This window comes from Pyxicephalus adspersus, chromosome 12 (assembly GCF_032062135.1).
Source record: "Pyxicephalus adspersus chromosome 12, UCB_Pads_2.0, whole genome shotgun sequence".
Taxonomy (NCBI): domain Eukaryota; kingdom Metazoa; phylum Chordata; class Amphibia; order Anura; family Pyxicephalidae; genus Pyxicephalus; species Pyxicephalus adspersus.
This window is the reverse complement of record NC_092869.1, coordinates 28,027,976-28,043,168: the sequence shown is the minus strand read 5'-3', so window position 1 is coordinate 28,043,168 and position 15,193 is coordinate 28,027,976. Positions and strand designations below refer to the sequence as shown.

The window sequence follows — 15,193 nt, the reverse complement described above, 5'->3', positions numbered from 1 at the left end:
TATTTCATAAAAACTCTGGTAGTAAGATCTCTCTGTCAGATCTCCCAGTTGTTCTTCTATTGGGATGTGTTGTATCTGCCAGCTTTTCCTGTAACATTCCCCACAAAATAAATAAAAATTCCCTCATAACAGGCACAGGCAGGGTGCAGAAATGTCAGCAATAGAGTCCCCAGGAAACTCAAATAATAATTTTGGGTGGGTAGACCTTTTAAATGTGATTTCACATCACTGTATACATTGGGCCTGATTTTCAAAACTCTCCAAGACTGGAGAAGATAAACTATCATGAGAGGACCTGGGTGAGAGCGGAACCCAGAACAAATGAGAAGGAATAAATCTTTCCTACAGGGCAGATAATGTTACCTTTCTTTTACTTCAAAATTAATATATAATTATTATAGTCATCTACTCTAATTTTTGCATGTCGCGGACCACTAAATGCACAGACTTCGGACCCTGCATACGTGGGGAGCTGTGCCACTGAAGGGGGAAGAAGGTGACGCCATGATGCCAGACATGACTTGGGATGATATGGGGTTAACAGCATTCAGCTCCCTCCAAAATGATTTCATGAAGATATCTCATTTATTCTATGAGATCCAATGAATCAAAGCTATCTACAATTCCCTTTGATGGTGGCATAACACTGAGGTTAACCCATACCAGAAAGAAAACAAGATGTTGGGAATCTCACAGCAAACTTAGTCACAAACACAAGGCTGTTTCTGCATTTGTGATAATGTGCCATTGTTAAACCCTTTTTTTTAATCAAAAGCTGGAATTGCACTGAAATTTACAGTAATGTCCGGTGCCACCTTTATGTCGCATTGAAAGAAGAAGACAAGTCTTGTATTGTGCAGTTCTCTGGCAGAACTTAAAAAGGAAAAGAGGCAGCCACGTTTGGGGGCCTTAACAGTGACAAAATTGTTGATATCTGCAAAATTCATTGTGACAGAAAATATTTACATGAATTCAGCTAGAAGCTGTCTGAGCAATCTATAGGTTTTTTTAAAAAAGATAAAAGGAATAAATGATTTTTGTTTCAGTAAACTACTAAGTGAATTCACAGCACAGGCTTGAGGGAGGCCCAGATTTGAGGTTCAAGTTACAATAGGTGAATAGCAAGGCAGTCTGGGATTTCTAGCCCCAAATAGTAGTTTTATAATGTTAAAGTGGATGTAAACCCTAACTTAGTGTTTATCAACCGGGGTTTCACCAGAGTTTGGGTGAGTATTAAGCAATTTGTGCATTTCAGATTAGTTTAAGTGACACCAGTGATCTTTTTTTATCTGTAGGGATGACATTCTTTCCACTGACCAGCAATGTAGAAGATATTCTTTCTACTGACCACCACACTAATGTATTGTGAGCTGTGGGTTTAGAAATTATAGTAGGGTTTTTTAAGACCTGAAAAATATTACATGTAGTTCTTCCATGTGAAATAGGTGAAGAAAGGCAGTCCTAACTGGATGATATTTGATTTTAAGTGAAGCTAATCTCACCTATCCTTGCTCCACTGCTGGCACGGACATTTTCAGGATTTTTAGATTGGCGGGGGTGAAATGACTTAACTCCCGTGCATGAACACGAGAGTTCATTCATTTCTGACAGCCAGCTATACAGGGATCGTACACATGTGCAGCTTAGTGTTCATTCAACAAAATATTGCCAACAGGCAGGTAAATTTGTTTTACTGAAGAATAGAGACAGCTTGTCCCTTCTGCAATAAAGTGATATTTTTTGTTAATTAGGATTAGTTCCACTTTAAAAAAGGACTGTGTATTCTAACTATTAACAATCCATTTCCATTGAGTTTCTACAGAGGCAGCAGCCCATCTTTGCTCAGCATTGGCTTCTTTATGATGACACTAGTGGGACCTTTCTGCAGCATGAGTGCAGTTGTTTATAGTTTGTACTAGAAGCCCATGTCTCAAGGTAACAACACAGAAGCACAGTTGAAAGGTAGGCACAGAGCGTTGTTACCCCATGGTATGAAACGCCTGAACAAGGATTTTCAAGACGGGGTATATCAGACATGCTGCAGTTTTTTCAAATATTATACTTGCATATTTATGAGGTGTCTATTGAAGCCTCATAGACATTTTAATGGTGATAAAATAACACCTAATGAATTTAAATACAGATTTATGAAAAATGAAGACCTTTAGTGTTTAATTTATACTTTTGCAGAGTTTATGTTTGTAAATTATGAGAAAATGATAATGAGATGAAATAATGATTGCAGTCAAAATAAGTTGACCCTTTGACATTGACTTTGATGAAATTGGCAGCTGCAGTTGACGTTGTAACTGCAAAACTATATATTTATGGTTGTTTGTGCTTTAATCATTGCACTCATAAATAAACACTTTTCTGTGAACTTGCCATGACCCACACACATGCTAAGCTGGTCAGAACTGTTCTTAACAACATTATGTAGATGAAACCTTTCTTCCCAAAATCTGTTGAATACGTAACACACAAAGCAATCAAATATGAGTCAGAATGGTAATTAGCACACAAGGATGCTCTCCACATGGCTTGTCTATCTTTAAAGCTTACATTGGAGCATTTGTAAGCAAATAAAAGACATTTAGAATTTATAGAATGCCCTTAAAAAGGTCCCCCATCCATTACCTTTATTTAGTCTTTGTTCACATTAACGCACTGAAATGCATAGGTCATATCCATGGATGACTTTCACTGCTGCTTCTGCAGGAATGCATACAAAATTAGTCCCCTAAGGCCCACAAGAGCAAGATAAAGAGTTTGATCGGAACTGTAGAAGATAATTGAGTTTCCCAATATAAAGGTCAATATGATGGAGTTTTAAAGTTCCAGAAACCCATAACAATGAGTCAGAAATCATGACTTGTATGGTATGACTAAAGTAAAGTGAAAAGTAGTGGGTTGCTATGAATTTTGTATAACTCCATTAAAGTGTGTGTAAATTTTGTATTTTTCCTCTATTGCATTACAGAACACAAGAAAGGGGTAAATTCCCTAAGAGGGAACACAGACATCTATAGCAATCTAAGCAGGTTCTAGCCCTTTTTCAAATTACTTAAGCCCACCATATGTTTCACACTGGAGCCCCTTTTGACAAAGGGCCATTGCAGTCATTGCTTTGCTCACCAATTACCTATGGTGAAATAATCACACTACTACACTTTGGAGTTCAAAAGAACCCAACCTTTGGACAACCACAAAGAAACGTCCATGTCACCCAATGACATAGACACCTGAAGACTGGCTCTCCCTTTCTGCTTTAAGGAAGAGAAAATACTTTGGAACTTGTTTTAGATAAGTAAAAGGGGCTTTTAGACCGGGGTTTTTAACCTAAAATGTGTGTGCGTGGAAGTGGAGGGGGTTCAGGGCACGGTGCCTGAAGAACAGATTTAAAGTTTATGTTGAGGCAAGAGTTAAAAAATATATTTAGTACACACTTGGGATTTATTTACATTCCTGTACATTTTTTTTTATCAATCCTTGTGTACATGTACCTGTTGTAGTGTGCTTCCATCTTATTTGGATGGCCACCTTCAAAGCATGCACTGTTAGTGAAATTATAAGGATGGGCCCGAGAGAAACTTTCCAAGGTCATCTGGCACTTAGCATACTGTTTACATGCAAAGTATTTTAGTGGATTGTTTCTATTGCCAGATCTTCATACTGTTAGTTTTAGAACATGATTATGATCTTGGTTTTATCACAGGAAACTGCAGAATTACAAACTGTGTTTCTTTCTGTAATTTATACCTTTTAGAATGAAGGAAAAAGGTCAGCACGACCTCCACTATCTGTCTGTGTGTATTAATTCAGCCTAAGAAGCCAGCATGGTCAACTGTGCCGTTCAGGATAAAATATTCAATACTGTAACATAGTTTGTATAATAAAGATTTTGAGGAATTAGGTTTAGGCTGCAAACACACATAAAATCATTGTTGACAAACAGTTGTGCTTATTTTAGATTAAAATCTGACATTATTACAGTGGAACTCCAATAGAGAACATCACAGTGGGATCCCACTTGTTTGTCCTCTTGACCCTCCCCTTTCCAAAGAAACCGAATGGGGCTGGGTGTACAGCATTCGTTCATTCATCTTTCACTAGAAACGATTATGAAAGATTGTTTCCAGTGGCAGTGATCTTGCACGTGTACATAGCCTTAGAAAGAAATTGATCAGGAACAGTGTGAAATGGAATTTACCTATTTGTTCAGATACTGATCAGTATTTACCCAAATCTACCCAGAAATTAACATTGTGCAGACAGAAGAGATGGTTTCACAATAATTTTTTTAAGACAAAACATTTTTAAAAATTTGAAAACAGTAGTGAGGGTTAGAAGCTGGCATTTTATTCTGGCTATATTTCATTGGCAAGACCTTTTCTTCATATCCTGGAGACACAATGGGGTGGAAAGAAATCATTCTATTGTTACTGGAACAGGTATTCCATTGAAAAATGTTCCCATCCACCAAAAAATATCACCAAAACAAACAGAAGGCGTCTAACTCTCCAGCTTTTCTAAGACTATAACAAGGCGTCCTTAAAATACTTTCATAGTCCTAGTTAGAAGAAAATGGGGCAGGAAAGGCTTGGCTGCTCTGTTTTTCCTCTTTCTGCCTCTTTGGATGTGAGATGTCTCTCCAAAATAAAAAAACATGCTTTAAACAAAGTGTGGGGAACTGTTACAAATCTAACAATATTTTCACTGCTGCATGTGCTTTTCTGTCCAATGTATGTAATTTGTATGCCACAGCAGAACAGAAGTTAAAGAGAAATCCACCCAGTGTGGTTTAGATATTGTAACTTCTACCCCTCTGACAAACTTTCCTGATGTTAGCCTTTAATAGCCTGTAATAAACGTTAGTTCTTTGAGTTTTTAAAGAAAGAAACTGTGTTCTAATAACAGGATGTTGTTTTAAAATAAGAAACTCTTAAAATCATTATCGAAAACCAAATATAATCATTTAGCAATTGTACTTACTTTCTCTTATGATGGGAAAACTGCTTTTATGTACATCCCTTCGTGCCTCTCTTAGATAATTTGCATTTCATACCAACCAGTAGCATCCACAGTTGTATTTTCTTCTGCTAGAGATCGTTTACAATGATACACTAAAGCTGCGTACACACTTCCAATTTTTATCGTTCAAAATGAACGACGAACGAACGACGAACGATCGATTGGGCAAAAATCGTTCGTAAAAAAAGTAACCAACGACGCCGACGAACGAGGAAAGTCGTTGGAAATGACTGACGACCGGACTGGCGGATCGGATTGGACGACGATCGTTGACCATCGTTCGTGTGTACGATCGTTCATTGATCGTCCATGGTCTGAGCATGCGTGATGAACGAACGTTCGTTCACTTCCTGTCGTGCATGTCACTTCCTGTATTGCTCAAACGATCGCATCTATTGTGTGTACAATATCTACGAACGATCGTGTCGTTATCTGTATGTACAGGATCAGTGCTATACGATCGTTCGCAGATATCGTGCAGGATCGCTCGTCGTTCGTTTACCAACGATAATAATTGGAAGTGTGTACGTAGCTTAAGAAGTAGTATTGTGCTGATGAGCAAATATGTAAGATGTTCTGATATGGGTTCACATTAATATTAACTTACACACGTTAGTGTATATGTTCTCTAAACATGCGTTAATGAAACAAGACTGACTATCACTGCTTAGGGTAATCTGGGGCTTCTTCACATTGCTGATCTGTATGTGGTTTGTGAGGACTTCAACAAGAGCAATGTGGGGCTTCTGGTGAAAAAATCATTGTGTTCATGGAGCTGGTAATATGGTGTCATCAAAGCATTGGAGCTTATGGCAGTGATAATAAACTTTTTGGAGTACACAAGGGAATAGAAGGGATTGTAAACATGATTCAGGCTATGTTTTTCTTGTATTATTCACGGTAAAGGTCATCTTTTATGGCTTGCATCTGTAATAATGATTACTACACCAGTATCCTTTTTTGTTCCGTGTCAAGCTCAGCAATGCTTTGTAATAGCATGAATTGGCAAATATATTGGATGTTGATCCATTTCTTCTATGCCAACCTGCAACTTGAACCTGGCTTTATTTAATTTTGGTTTACTTTTTTTTTGTTATAAATTAAAACAGTATTCATTTATAATAAAAACAAACACATATCATAAAAATGAATGTAATAACATAAATTGGCAAATGTATTGCAACATGTTGCTCCATTGTTTCATATTCAAACCAATGCAACCCTGACAATATTGATATATAATGAAAATAAAATGTATTTTTTTTATTTAATTCATCTTTTTGTATAAATTGTGGTTGTTTTTATAAGTCCATCCTTATGCACTGCTGACAGTCCTCAGGGACCTACAATTGAAATCATGATATTTGGTACAAAAGTTGAACGTGGTTCTGCCTCTTTCTGTGCCCCAAGTTAGTTAAATTTTTTGTAAGAACATTATCAAAAGTGGACAAAAATACTTGTTGAACTTGTAACTTTTCAAGAGATGAACTGAAGGCACAAATAAGCTAAGGCTATGTACACACGCTGAATTATTGTCGTTGAAAATGATCTTTCACAATTGTTTTCTGGGACAAATGACTGAAAGATGAACAAATGAGCACTGTACATATAGCGCTGTTCTGTTCTATGGAGACAGGAGGGGGGAGAATGAGCTATCGAAACCTCTTTGTGCTCCATTCCCTTCACTTCTACTGCGGTCGTTCATTGCCTGTCGTTCATGGATCTGTCAGGGTGGATCCATTACCGACGTCGGAGGACCGCTTTTTACATGTCAGATTATCGTCCAATAGCTTGTATTGAGCTAGAATCTTCTGACATGTGTACATAAATTCCTTCAAAGCTGCTTCTGTAAACAACCAATTCAACATCTCCCCATGCATGAACTTTAGGAGAGGGGGACTCTTTTGTAGTGCAAATCAAGAGAACAGACTGGGTGACAATCATGGCTCATCCCAATTTCAAATATCTGTTTCAGATTAGGATTGATTCAAGGGTAGCAACAATGTCTTTATTGTGCATGTTCTATAGCTATGATCTTCAACTACACATTATGAGCACGTACAATTCAAGTGACCTAACAGCTGACATAATCATGACTTCCTCAGGTCAGCGAGCAAAGAAGAAATGAAAAAGAGATAAGTTCCCTGGGACCCAAACCTTCAAAACTAAGTTGACAGTAATGGCCCCCATATTTGAGCCTATGTAGGCTCTTTTGAAAGTTTTGGAAACCTTGTCTTCCTACCTGTCAGTAGTGTTCAAATCTGTCACATCCCATCTCATCTGTCTTGTTTTAACAAGTTAAACGTATCTGCTGTCAGCTATGTCAGAACTAGATGGGTTGGTTCTAATTTATCAAGCAGTTTTTCTCATAATTTTTTATAGTACCTAAAGTGTCTTCTGTTTGTATCGTAACTATTGTTGTTTTTTTTTTAATAGTATTTAATAAGTGAGCGAGACAGAGACCCCCAGTGCAACCCTCATTGTGTAAGAACACAGTACAGACCAGTTTGTGCTTCAGATGGTAGAACCTACGAATCCACGTGTGACTTCCAGAGAGCCAAGTGCAAGGATGCTGCCCTCAATGTGGTCCATAAAGGAAAGTGCAAAGGTAACTTACTACTGAAGGACGATTAATAAAGTGTCTATAATAACTTTGCTTTAGTGATAATTCATTTCACATGTGGGACAAAATGATGGTGTCTGCTGATGAACCCTCATCCCCAATAATGTATACGGACCTTCCTGCACACTCATTTGTTGCCTCTTAACATCAATAATGTCATTCCTTTACTGTAACAAAGCAGGAAACAATATAGAAATGAAACGGCTGCATGCATTTCACTTGCTCCATTCCACTCTCAACCGTCACGATAAGCTAACAATCTCTCTATATTACTTTAGGTAATACAGTACTATCTTCACATCGTACTCTTGATAGCTTTGTGTTCACTTGCTTTAGGTTTTCCCTGGTTCTAGATGTCTCGTGAAAACTGGTTCATGATTTTAATACATCACTAATATTGCCAGCCATATAAAAATACAATTATGTTGTAAAACTGTTAATATTTTATTCCTAGATGCTGGCCAGAGTAAATGTCGCCTGGAAAGAACTCAAGCGCTGGAACAAGCAAAAAAGCCGCAAGAAGCTGTCTTTATCCCAGAGTGCAATGAGGATGGGTCCTTCACCCAAGTGAGTAAAAAAAGAAATAGTGTGCAGATTCTAAATACTAAGCAGGCCACAGACTTCTAGGCATTGGATTGCAGAACCATTTATTTTTGGCATTATATAAAATTGTTCTATTTTTTTATTATTATAAAATGGAGGTATATTTGACTTTATTTTTTTAATTTGTACAGCAACAGTTCATTTTAGGATTTTTATTATTTGTATCAAAATTTTATTTTATACATGTTTAATACACAGTGCTCATATTGTTCAGGGTTAATGAATATGTATCTTCTACAGCATTGGAGAGCTTTATTAAATCAGTCCCGTAGTTCTTGAAGGTGCCAGAAAAGGATATCATGCTGGTAACTCTTTACCTGCATGAAAATTATATTCTAATGTTAACTAGATATATGTATGAGTTTCAGCTCACTGTTTTATAACAGCCTTCTGATTTTTATACCAAAGTTCATCTGTAAGATTCTGTTTCCACGCTGTAAATTAACAATTTTACCCAGATTTGGATGTATTAAAGTCTGTGGTCAGAGGTCAGATAATGGCCTCTTGTGGTGATTATTCCAGGCTACATTGCCAGAAACAGGGGTGAACCTGAGCTCAGGTTTCACTGAAACTTTCTGGAAAGCTCCATCTGTTGCCTCTGCTCTTACTCCCTACTGGTGGTAATTTGGCAGTGTGTGCATTGTCAGAGCAGGCTAATTCAGATGACTGATGATTCTGTACTGGACACATTGTTCTAACTCCTCCATCAATCATATTTTTGGCAACTGCAATAGACAGAAAAACTGTACAAAGTTAAAGGCATTTGTATTAGCTGTGAAGTTCACACACTGAAAACTGCATTATTTTCCTGTGTAACATTATTCGGTTTAGGTTACGTATACAGTCTGTGTCCATAGATAATTAACAACTGAAAAGGGGGTTGAACCTGAAATGTATTTGTACACATCTTTCAGGTAAGATTGAAGATATGAGCATTCAATGGACATCTGTATTCAGTTCTCAATCACTTCAGTTGCACCAAGCACTTTTTCTAGAATACTAAGATTGGCAGTCACCATCCATAGCAAAATGTACAGGTTGGACAGCCTACTGCTAAGAATGAAAAATTTCAGACATGCCAATCGGTAGGTGTATGGATTACTGTGTTTTATATATTCAGTACTTCCTTCAGTAAAGGTATACAGTCTACCTGCAAAGTGTCTCTAAACATCTTCCTAGTGCTGATCATGGTTGCCACATCACCATTGCTGCAAATTTGGTTCCTTCTGGAAACCTGGTCCCATGGAGTTCTCTGTTGCAATCCCTAGAGCTGTGAGACCCAGGGAACTTTATTTATGTGCCCATTGTATTAAAAAAAGGGGATCAATCACTTAATAGATTGTGGTTCATTCGAACTGAGGTCAGCCATAACATCCTCATTCACTGCACTTTACTGTAGGTAGGAATAGACAATTTTCAATGCATCAGCATTTTGTTTTCAGCACATACTGGGACCACTAAACTACAGCAGTGTCTGTTACATCATGCACTTCACACTCCGTAAATCTAGTTTATGAAAGGTCAAATGTACATATGCTACAATAAACAGATTTATTTTGTACTTGCCGTTTGCTCAAATCTTTATTTTCCATGTCCAACTGGCAATAGCATTAGTTCACACAGCTATATTAATTATTTTACTAAGTTTGTTATTTTATCTCACATTATTTTCTCATCAAAATCTTTAGTTTACAAAAAAAATGTCTCTAAGAGGAATTATGCATGAAATAGTTAAACAGAAAGCTTTTTTCCCCAATAATTCTGTTGTATCATATAAAAAAAAATACGTTTTATGCTTTCAACAGGGATACCTACTTTGGTATTTATCTTTTAAATTACCCCCTCTCCCAGAATCCCCCAAACATTTTAATAATATGTCAACACCCCTTTCAGATCCATTTAACTCTCTTGCTAGAACGTCATCTCAATAAAATATGGCCTTTCCAAAGGAGTAAATTAAATTTTCCAGCATTTTACAAGCTTGGGAAAGATTTCAGTGATGGTTGTGCAGCTTCCTGCAGATCACAGAAGCATGGACAGAATTGAGGACAGAGAGGAATAGGGAAGTAAAACTATCCTTTATGTCAAAAGAAATCAAAACCTCTGGTCTGCATAACTAATCATTTCATAAGACACACATCCCAGCACATATTAGCCAAACAATTAGCATTTTCAATTGACAGTTTAACTATGACATCTAGATCAGTGTTTCTGTACGGAACCCATGCCCAGCTCAGGGTAGGATGCTGGGATGTGCCAGGTATGAATGCAGTATGAATTCAGTCATCATGGCCCAGCCAATCAACATGGCTGAAGACCATGAAGAGGAGTAGAAAGAAGATTGCACTCATGACAGATCAGGGACAGGTGAGTGTATTTAAAAAAACGACAATGTGGCAGGTAAGGATATTTTATTGCAGGAGCAACTTCACTGGTCTCTTCTGCAATAAAGGATCTGTCTAGTAGAATTTTTTTAGAGCTTATTTCTTTTTTAAGGGAATGGCAAGCCTATTCAGACAATTGAGGGAGTCTGTGTAACCTACATTTCATAGGTGATCTTTGCTACAGTGTACTTTGCTATAGTGTACTTTTACAGATGGGAGTGTCAGCAAGGCTGTCCATAGGAATATAGAAATGTTGTATGCGCCTTCTGTCCTCTGATTCTAATCATCTTTATCGTGTACACAAACTGACCACCCAACATAGTAAAAAATATGTATCTGGAAATGACCCTAGTTGGATACTTACCAGTGTTTTGCTGAAATGCTTATATATAAAATACTTGGATCATGTCAACAGCTTTCCTTATTTTGCATATGAATGCCGGTTTGCTTTGACTGGTATAGTCTTCTCATAACAGGATTTTCCTTTAGTCTGTCCACCTCGTAGTTCATTCTGTCCATAGTCCACAAGGTGTAATACTTGGAGTCTGTTCGTACTGAAAGTGTCTTATCCAACATTCCAAAAGTTCTGTTCATGCTGAAAAGAGAATTCCAAGACACTTGGAAGCAGGCTTTTTGTAAACACATGTGAGGCCTGTAAGCGTATCCTGTCCGAATTTCTTCAGCTAAACAGAATTGTAATGTATCAAGTGATTACCACATCTTATGTGTTGCTTATTCTCATTGCTTTGTTACCCAAAGCAAAAACCACATAACATACTTCTGTTATGATAGTGAGTTTTTTGTTGGCAGTGGAGGGAAATATTGTCTAATGTTATAATATGGGAGTCGACAGTAAATGTGCCCATAAAAGGAGCAAAAATGTCAAGCAATCTAAATTTCCTTGGTGTAGCTGTGCATCAAACTAATTGTTTAACAAAAAAAAAATGCAGTAGATCAGCAACATTTAAGTAGAGGAGATAGACATTTTTGGATAGTTTCTTATTCACTCCTGCTCTTTGGATAGCTTTAGGAAACTATATGTGCAGGATTACCTAAACCACTTTGTCTATTGTTGGAAGAAAAGGTAGAGTTGCAGACATTGCTTTTTTTTCTAAATTAAATTGTATTTGGCAGGATTCTAAAAAATATCCATATTTAATATTTGCACTTTTTATTTACATTTAAAGTAGTTGTAATCCTTAGATGAATGTCATTTATTATTCTCTGTGAACTACGCATAATGAACAAATTACATTTTTTATATAAAATTCTTGTTTTTGCTCACTGTTACATCTATCTCTGTGCTCCTGATCTTCTGCAGTGTTTTGGACCTTTTTTATTGCTACATGCACTTCACAGGGTGGGCTCATTGGGCTCATCTCATTGGGACAGATGTGGAATATTTGCTTGACAGAGTGCAAGAACCCTGACAGAGACGGATAATGTTGTCATCCTTTAACAGGGCATTTCTGAATAAGGCCCTGATTGCAGGATTGCCTTGTTTTATTTTAGTGAGAGTTTCAGAACTGAAAAAATAGAAACTTTTTTTTTAAATGTTCCAGTTGCTGTTACCGATCCAAGTATTTTTTATGCATGTATTAAAACTAAAAAAAAACCCACACATTTTATTCCACCCTGTAGAATAAAAATAAAATAATAATATTTATGCCTGATGATTTTGGCACACCTACTTTCCAAACTTGTATTTTCAGTAAACTATACAGATGCATTTTTGGGCTCACAAACATAATACAATTTCTGTTCTTTGATGAAATTTAAAATACAAGAGTGGGTGAAGTGCAAAGAGACCCAATATGCTAAGTCTTAATATTATGTGTTCCTGCAAAATTGCAAAAAAAAAAAAAACCAAAAAAACAACACTATTTCAAATAGTCCATAAGTCATAAGATATAAACCATAAGATATAACCCTAAATATTTGTCATATAATTATACCACTCAGTCAGGTTTGCACAGTGATGTCCAGTTTTGTGCATTTGTTGTTTATTTTTGCCCTATCTGCACATTTGGATTTGGGTGAGTTTTTAGTATATTTTTCGTTATTGTATGTATTTTAGAATTTCATCTTTAATTTACTTTATTGCTATCATGAGGGGACAGAGAAATAGCAAATGTTATTTAATTGGAGTGACAGCCACCAAAATCACAGCTGTATTAAAACAGAAACCATATGCTCAATTTGATACCAGCCAACTCCTATCTTACATTAACAGCAGGTCCGAACAAGTAACGTCCTTTCCTGACATTATTCTACCTCTCACAATTTGAAAAGTGTTAAACCTCAAATGAGATTTTTTTAATTGATTCCTAATCTACTCCCCTGATCTGAGACTGGCAACAGGATCAGACCCTGGAGCTCATAACTCTGGAGCACACAGAAAACCCCCAAAAATCACTTTTATGTCCTCTTCTCTCAAAAAATGTTACCATACACATTGTGGTTGCATAAATTCTTGGCAAAGCTTTTTACCTTTTTTGGGTCCTCACTGAATGACAGACTTCCCCACTAAGTTTTTTAAATTCTAAGAAAGTATAATTTGTTCTCACTTAAAATACTATTTTTGTGTTACTCTCCCGAGGAAACTGAATAGTTCCACGATACAAATAGACTTCAGTTTTTAAACATGGTTTCAATAACTTTACCAATTTCGCCTCAGCCCACCTGTGTGTAAGTGCAGTACAATAATAAAGAACTGCCATCTGGCAATGACTTGATCATGCATTGGGACAAGATGACTTTAGCTACCCTTGTCTTTTTTTAAAAATGTATAATTTATCATGAGAAGTGGGGTCTTACCAGTAATGCAATCATGATGGAATATTTATGTTTCATAGGACCACCCCTGGTTTTGTACTGTAAGTTTACCTTTACTCTTTAGGTAGGAGAGATACACATGAGAAATCATGGGGGTTCTCATGCACCACATTATTTAGTATGGTGTTACGTTTGGTTTAGTCAAACATGTTGATGTTGGAGTGAGCTATATTTAAGATATGTCCCTGTCAGGTTAATTATACATTCATTTTCCTAGACCCTTTCAGCATGTGTAACACATCACGTACCATTCAACACCACAGGATTAAAACCACAGAAAGACTTTTGGAAAGACTTGGTTTTTACCCAGACGGAGGAGCGTTAGTGATATATGGAAAACCGTACAGCTCTGTTTACATAAGGGAACATTAGAGCAGCAAATCTTGCTGAGCTAGTGACAAAGCGAATATTTTGCGTCCAGTTTAAGGATCGCTCAAAAAAACAAACTGGTATTTTGGAGCAAAAGATATTAATATTTATATGCCTGTAAAGAAAATCTAGAATTATTCTGACATAACTAGAATTTTACAGGAAAAGTTACAGAGGCTGTTAAAGTGGTAATTCATGCTCATGGTGATGCTTATGTCATAATAAAAATAACAATAATAATTTAGTCTGAGTAGATATAAAACAAGCACACACTATAGGCTGACCATAGTAGAAATAAATCAAGCACTATAGTTTAGACCACAGTAGAAATAAAACAAGCACTAATGGCTAGATTACAGCATGATCTTTGGAAGAAAAGCATGAGTAAACATTGGAATTTGCCTTTAAAGAGCACCCAACCTGTTTTTTTTAATTACTGTATTTGGTCTGTAAAAGTACTTAATGTTGCTTGCAATTTTGGGCCACGTGGAAGTTAGGCAGAGAGTATTAGCACTTCCATGCATCAACAACACTTGTCATACATAGGGATTTTGTGATCTCCATGACCAGAAGCTTTTCTCTTTAAAAAAAAAAGGGAATCATTTCTTTATTGTAGTTCATCAATCCCAGATAGCTATGGGTGAAGGATAGTTCTGCTATCTAACTAATACAATCCTTACAATACTATTATTTCCTTATGGACTATACACTATAGTATATGAAAATATATGAGCTACTTTCTCTCATATATTTTTTATCTATTAAAAAAAATGAAAATCCCAATATGTATTTTCAAATTAGTTCAAAGAAGAACATTTAAAAATAGCTAAAAAAATTACTTGTAGGTCAGATCTGTTGTGTAGAAGCTTTTATTACTGGAGTGTCAATATTTATTTTGCAAAGCTTGAGTGAGGTGGTGTGGGCATCAATTGGAAAAGTATATATGTGTGACATCTCCAGATGAAGGTACGGTGTCACTGTGGGCGAGGCCGAAATAGCTAAGGACAGGTTCAGCCGTAGCAGGATTAAGTGATCCCGCGTGGCTCCCAACAGCCGGCCCCTTGCCTGCCTCTTGGTCATTCGGACTATAAAAACTACCCTAAAGAACCAGCATATGCAGATTTGACAGTGGGCAGCAGTAAGTGGTACAAAACCACTCACTGCTGGCCCCATCCATTCTTGGAATGACGTGGATAGAAGCTATTCGCCTCACTTCCATAATGGAAGCATAAACTCACTGCAAGTCTGAGCATAGCCTAAGGTTACTGGGCATATGTGGGGAGTAATATATTTATATATAATATCAGTATAATGTTGTGAAAAGTGGACAGAGACAGCACCTTAAGTT

General features: G+C 36.8%; 1 protein-coding gene across 10 annotated transcripts in view; it reads left to right on the top strand.

Moving 5' to 3' along the window:
• Positions 1-15,193, top strand: part of SMOC1 (SPARC related modular calcium binding 1) — a 117,986-nt gene that overhangs the window by 44,439 nt on the left and 58,354 nt on the right. For all 10 annotated transcript variants that reach the window (XM_072428907.1, XM_072428905.1, XM_072428903.1 and 7 more), the window contains 2 exons: positions 7,468-7,639; positions 8,109-8,221. In XM_072428907.1, coding sequence (XP_072285008.1) covers positions 7,468-7,639; positions 8,109-8,221 — 285 coding nt within the window. The remainder of the gene's footprint in view (positions 1-7,467; positions 7,640-8,108; positions 8,222-15,193) is intronic.